Source organism: Plasmopara halstedii (genome assembly GCF_900000015.1).
Source record: "Plasmopara halstedii genome assembly, contig: Scaffold_1898, whole genome shotgun sequence".
NCBI lineage: Eukaryota > Oomycota > Peronosporomycetes > Peronosporales > Peronosporaceae > Plasmopara > Plasmopara halstedii.
In genome coordinates, this window is record NW_020188806.1 from 109952 (window position 1) to 114945 (window position 4994).

General features: G+C 45.3%; 1 protein-coding gene across 1 annotated transcript; it reads right to left on the reverse strand.

The window, feature by feature from the left end:
- Nucleotides 1-4708: 4708 nt before the first annotated feature.
- Nucleotides 4709-4994, reverse strand: PHALS_02356 (uncharacterized protein; the record flags this gene model as incomplete). The annotated part of the gene is made up of 2 exons (XM_024716840.1): nucleotides 4709-4818; nucleotides 4874-4994. 2 exons carry the CDS (start codon nucleotides 4992-4994, stop codon nucleotides 4709-4711), a joined length of 231 nt encoding a protein of 76 aa, XP_024582398.1.

Genomic DNA, 4994 nt, shown 5'->3' on the forward strand with positions numbered 1-4994 from the left:
ACGCTAAACCTTCCCAAACGGACGCACACCCATCCGGTGTTTTGCGTGGGTTTACTCAAGCCGTATCCGGATCTGGCGCAAGTGAACGCGGGAGCGTTGGCGCCGGAGCGGATCCCACAGGCCCTCGGCTACCCAGAAGTTGAACCAGCAACTGGTTCTGAGCACGGAGTGCAACAACCTCCATCTCCAATGGTGAATGCGTTGCTTCAACAGAGCGCGGTAGTCGTTAAGGCGAGGAAGCCGGTGGACGACGCGCTCCAAATTATCAAAAGCGTATGCACAGCGATATGCTACTTCAGCATGACGCTCAGCAAAGCTCCGATCACGATGGATCTCATACTCAAGGGCTCGAAGCGCATCGCGAGTCACCGGACGACGGTCGACCCGGTCGTCACTCCCGCCGCCGACTCTTCTCGATGATAACGGAGACGTCCATTTTCACGTGGAATGTCTAGTGAGACGACGTTGTCACCAGGGTCAGACCCAACATCTGGTGAAGTGGCGGGAATATCCCGACTCCGACAACTCGTGGGAGTTTGAGACGCCACTTCGGCAAGATTGTCCAGATACCGTAGACACTTCTGATCAGAAATATCGGGATGTCCAGCGTTTCCCGGCAATTGCCAGTAAGTAGAAAGGCCATAAGCCGAGCTCAAGCGGTGACCCTGAGCTCTTGCGACCGAAGAAACAGGGCTCACGGGAGCGTCAGGGGTTGACCCATACGTCACAGGGCGACAATCCGAAGGAAGACGACGGCGTGCTCTGAGTCTGGATAAATCAAATCGGAGATGTCGCTCCACACGCACGTCCACTTCCTTGTGGCTCAACCGTAAGGCATACAGTGAGAAATGTTTGCGGCGCCGTTGCACCCATCGCTCAAAAAGCGCTTCGTCACCTGTAGTGCTCGCCCCTGGCGAAAGCACCGCAGGTATTGTCCGCATTGCTAGTACGCGAGAACCACCTCGTTGAGCACGTAGACGAGTGCAATAAGCGTCTAACGGAATCTCTTGTGGGACCAAGAATCGAGCTCAAGGAGCTTCCTGTGTGGCAAGTTCATCTTCCGTTTTGGCCGGGGGCCGATGATGAGGGCGCGAAACGATCGAGTAATCGCGTCTTTCGCATCCAAAGCGGGATCCGCAGAGCGGAAGCCATAATCCACACGAGGGTAAATGACCGACCGTGGATGGGCGCGCTTTAGAGCCGCCTTATGGGCAGCTTCAAGCTGTCGCCTCTGTTCCCCGTCGAGGTCATTGGTGATTACTTCACGTTTCTCAGTTGACGAGAAATCAGGAACCAACATGGGGCCTGCAAGGCGCGAGCAGGGCTCGTATCACGCTGCTGGCGCAGCTCACCTTCCTCGTCATTTCATGCGGGAAAAGAGGTGCCAGACTCATAGTCGGCCACATTCCCAACGAAGTCACTCGGCATTGAAAGCGTGTGCGGAGCGCGACATTTTTATCATCAAGCCTAGGATATACATCCCCCGGTGCCGCGGACGCACTGTCCGACATCGCTCCCCGTGCGGGGGGCGAAGTTGAGCTCTGCCCGTGCTCGCTGTCAGAACCAGCAAGACTTGATAATTTTCGTGTCGTGGACACAGGGCTCATTGAGCAAGGAAGTTGTTAAACTCCAACAAAGTGAGTTGCAGTGTCTCACGGGCACGCGCACCTCGTTGAGGCAATAATCGACTGGAACTGTAAATGTTCTCAATCTTTATAGGGGAGAGTGTAACGGGGTTACACGAATCCTAGTAACAGGGGTGTGTGTCACACGACATATTTTGGTGTGACCACACCCATGCAAGAATACAGTACGGGCCTAGGTAGCCAGTAGTTATGCATGTATGTAGATTATACTATATATATTGAATATATTTAGGAAAATCTAAATTTTTAAAATTAGGATAAAATGATAAATAAAAAACAGTTTTTGAATTGGAACCGAGGAGTCGATTAGCTTTGGGAAGGCAATAATCACTCTTGGAGTAAGTGGATTGCAATTCGCTAACTCATACTTTTTTCTTGGAAGGAACAAAAGGTCGGTGACCTAAAGTACGCTTCCTCAAGTGTTTTGCTACGGCAGCCCCACTGCATGTAGATTGATTAGTCTGCTTAAAGTACGCTTAGTAAAGCTAAATACTTCTTAATAAATTCACGTGTGCTTTCTGCTTTTGGGAGCCAAGTGTTTCTTTTGTACATACCATCGTGCACTTGGCCTATGACACCAATATCGTTAAATAAAATCTTTGACAAATTGCTCATGGGCTGCTATCAGCGAGTCAACCGCTGTCAACAAATCGTCTTCACCAAACGTCAAGCAACTTCACGAAGATGTTCGTGAGAAAAGCGTAAACATTTCATATGAAAAGATGAAAAGATGAAATGTGTTGCTTTTCGCGAACGCAATGATAGGAAGCATGTAACCCCAGTTCTGTGGTCGCTCCGCATATTTATATCTGCGCCACACAATTCACGCGCTCAATTTGACCATACGTTTGTTGATGATTTACCATGTACACTTTACAACCACTCCACTTAGAACAAAGATAGCCAGAAATATTGCTGTAAAATGCTATGGGGTCCTTTAAAACACTTGACACAGGCAATACATGATGGCATAATTATTAACCTAAGGATAACATAATTACATGCCCACAAGCACCGCAGCAGCGATATACGGCATTTGCTGTAACAGTCTACGAAAGCCATTATGCCGCTATGACCGGCAGAGTATTATAAAAAAGCAAAGTAAGGTCTAACTAATGGTGCTACGCTCTATCAGTTAGCTACATGCATAAAAAACAAAGCATGTGATGAAGGTTTTACTCACATGCACGCGACCAAGTGAATCCATTGTACATGTCAAACACCATTACATATCGCTCAATCAGCCATACGTCTTCTCGCTGTCAAGAAGGTCGTTTAAAGCGTATCCTTTGCCTCGTATAAAAGAATTGAATAGGTTTTCTCAACACGAGAAACAACTACAAGTATAAGTCGATGTGTGCTATGATACTGCAAGTCTTATTGAGCAAACTAATATTCTGGCTAGTAGCACTAGTAAACGCTCAAATTAAGCGATTCACGAGGGTGAAGGCCTTAACTTCTCAAACTTTGAGAATAACCTTATAATTCCAATTATGTATGACGCGAACGCCGTACGGGTAGTATTGTCGACGCGTTACGTTACGATCGAGATATGAGTTAACTTTGTTTGCTTAGCGACGCATAAGCGTGTCTGACACCACATCAAGCTGACCGAATTTGTAAATAACATTTAGCGCGTATATTGGAGAAAATAAATCATCATGACATTCTGTGCGAGAAGGTTAGTGATGATTTCGCAGTGCATAACGACGCAAGATATGTAAAACTTACAACTGGATTGAGCCGTACCCTACACTTGAATAGAGTATGCTAATAGCGAGTTGCCCCTCGTCACAACTGGAAATTTCTCCCTGCTCTTAACCCTTCAAGTATTCTTATTGGTGATGCATTCTGGCTTATTTGCATCTGCTTGAATAAGAGCCCAGCCTGCGGCAAACGCAAAAACATCAAAGGTGACGCGAATGAGTCAGTTTTAAACAGATGGCCCAGTATATTAGAAACCTTAACGTCCTTTGACAACATTTTTAAGGAGGTTGACAGTTTATCGGTATTTTTTATCATAAATCGCTTTGTTATTGTGCAACTAAATGCCAACTCAAATTGATTTCTACATCCTTTTGGGATCACACTGGCAAATCCTTTACGATCTTATTTAACTGGAATGATCTCAACCAAATAAAACCTCCTAATGTTTATTGGTGCCAAAAACTCATGTTTTTTTATATTGGCAGATAGAACACTTGAGCACAGATCGTAAGAGCCTAGTATGTATCTCTACATACAACTGCCCGTGCTCTGCACGCTAATGATACCAAATATTGTCAGAAGTGGTCTATGCATATGTCAAACGAGGCCCCAATAGCTGCACCACCAGAATGTTGAACATTGCTTGTACGTTAGATCACCCCTAGGCTATAAATAGCCGCATCCAAAGCATCCCGATCAAAGTACTCACTCTAAGCAGAGAGTTTGCTGAGTTGAATTAGTATTTAATACACTAGACATCTACGTCGAGAACACTGTAAACTGTCATGATGTTCTGCAAAGATTGTTGTTAAAATTTCGCGTTTGCACCGAAAGCTTGGTCGCATACATATTGTTTGGAAACATGTTTTATTCGTCTTTCTGTTACAGGAAATTGGCGCCAAGTAGGGGAGTTACACTCTGTATATAGCGTCTGTGATGTCGCACTCTTCCTTAGGTAAGATCATATGCGTGACACAGAAAAATAGTTCCAGAAACCAATTCATTTTTATGGTAATCTTCTTGATGCGGGACAAGATGCGTAGAAAATAATGGTCAAGGTTTTTTTGATTTTTGCCCTAAGTTTAAAAATAATCGTATAATGTGTTTGTACACTAAACCGAAGATACGGCGTTTATTGCTCTGAGCTACATATTGGGTGTGCTTGCCAGAAAGCTGATAGCATAAGTCAAATCTCGTGTTTGCCATTTGACTGGCTTAAATCACGATAGTATAAGTCGATGCAAATCGTTGCCGCCATCACTAATGGCAACCTTATGTTGCTTCCTGGACACATTTTTAGTATCTGACGTTTCTGGTAACTTAAGCACTTAAACGTTTCATGAACATGTCGCGGCTTACACGGCATCAGCCAGAAGATTAATGTCTTGTCTAGTCATAACAAAATACTCGCCCAGGGCAATGTTATAAAGCATATTTTCTCCGTGCAGAAAAATGGCATGACCTCCTTTGAACGGCGCAAGCGATGTTGCTACGCGACACCGCAGTTTAAATAATCCAACTCGGATATCCAAGGCAGTCCAGCATTGGCTTTCGGTACATAGTCATTGCAAAGTCTAGAAGTGGACGACTACGCCACACAAGTGTGCGTAGAAGCCATCGAATACATGGATTAAGCTCCAT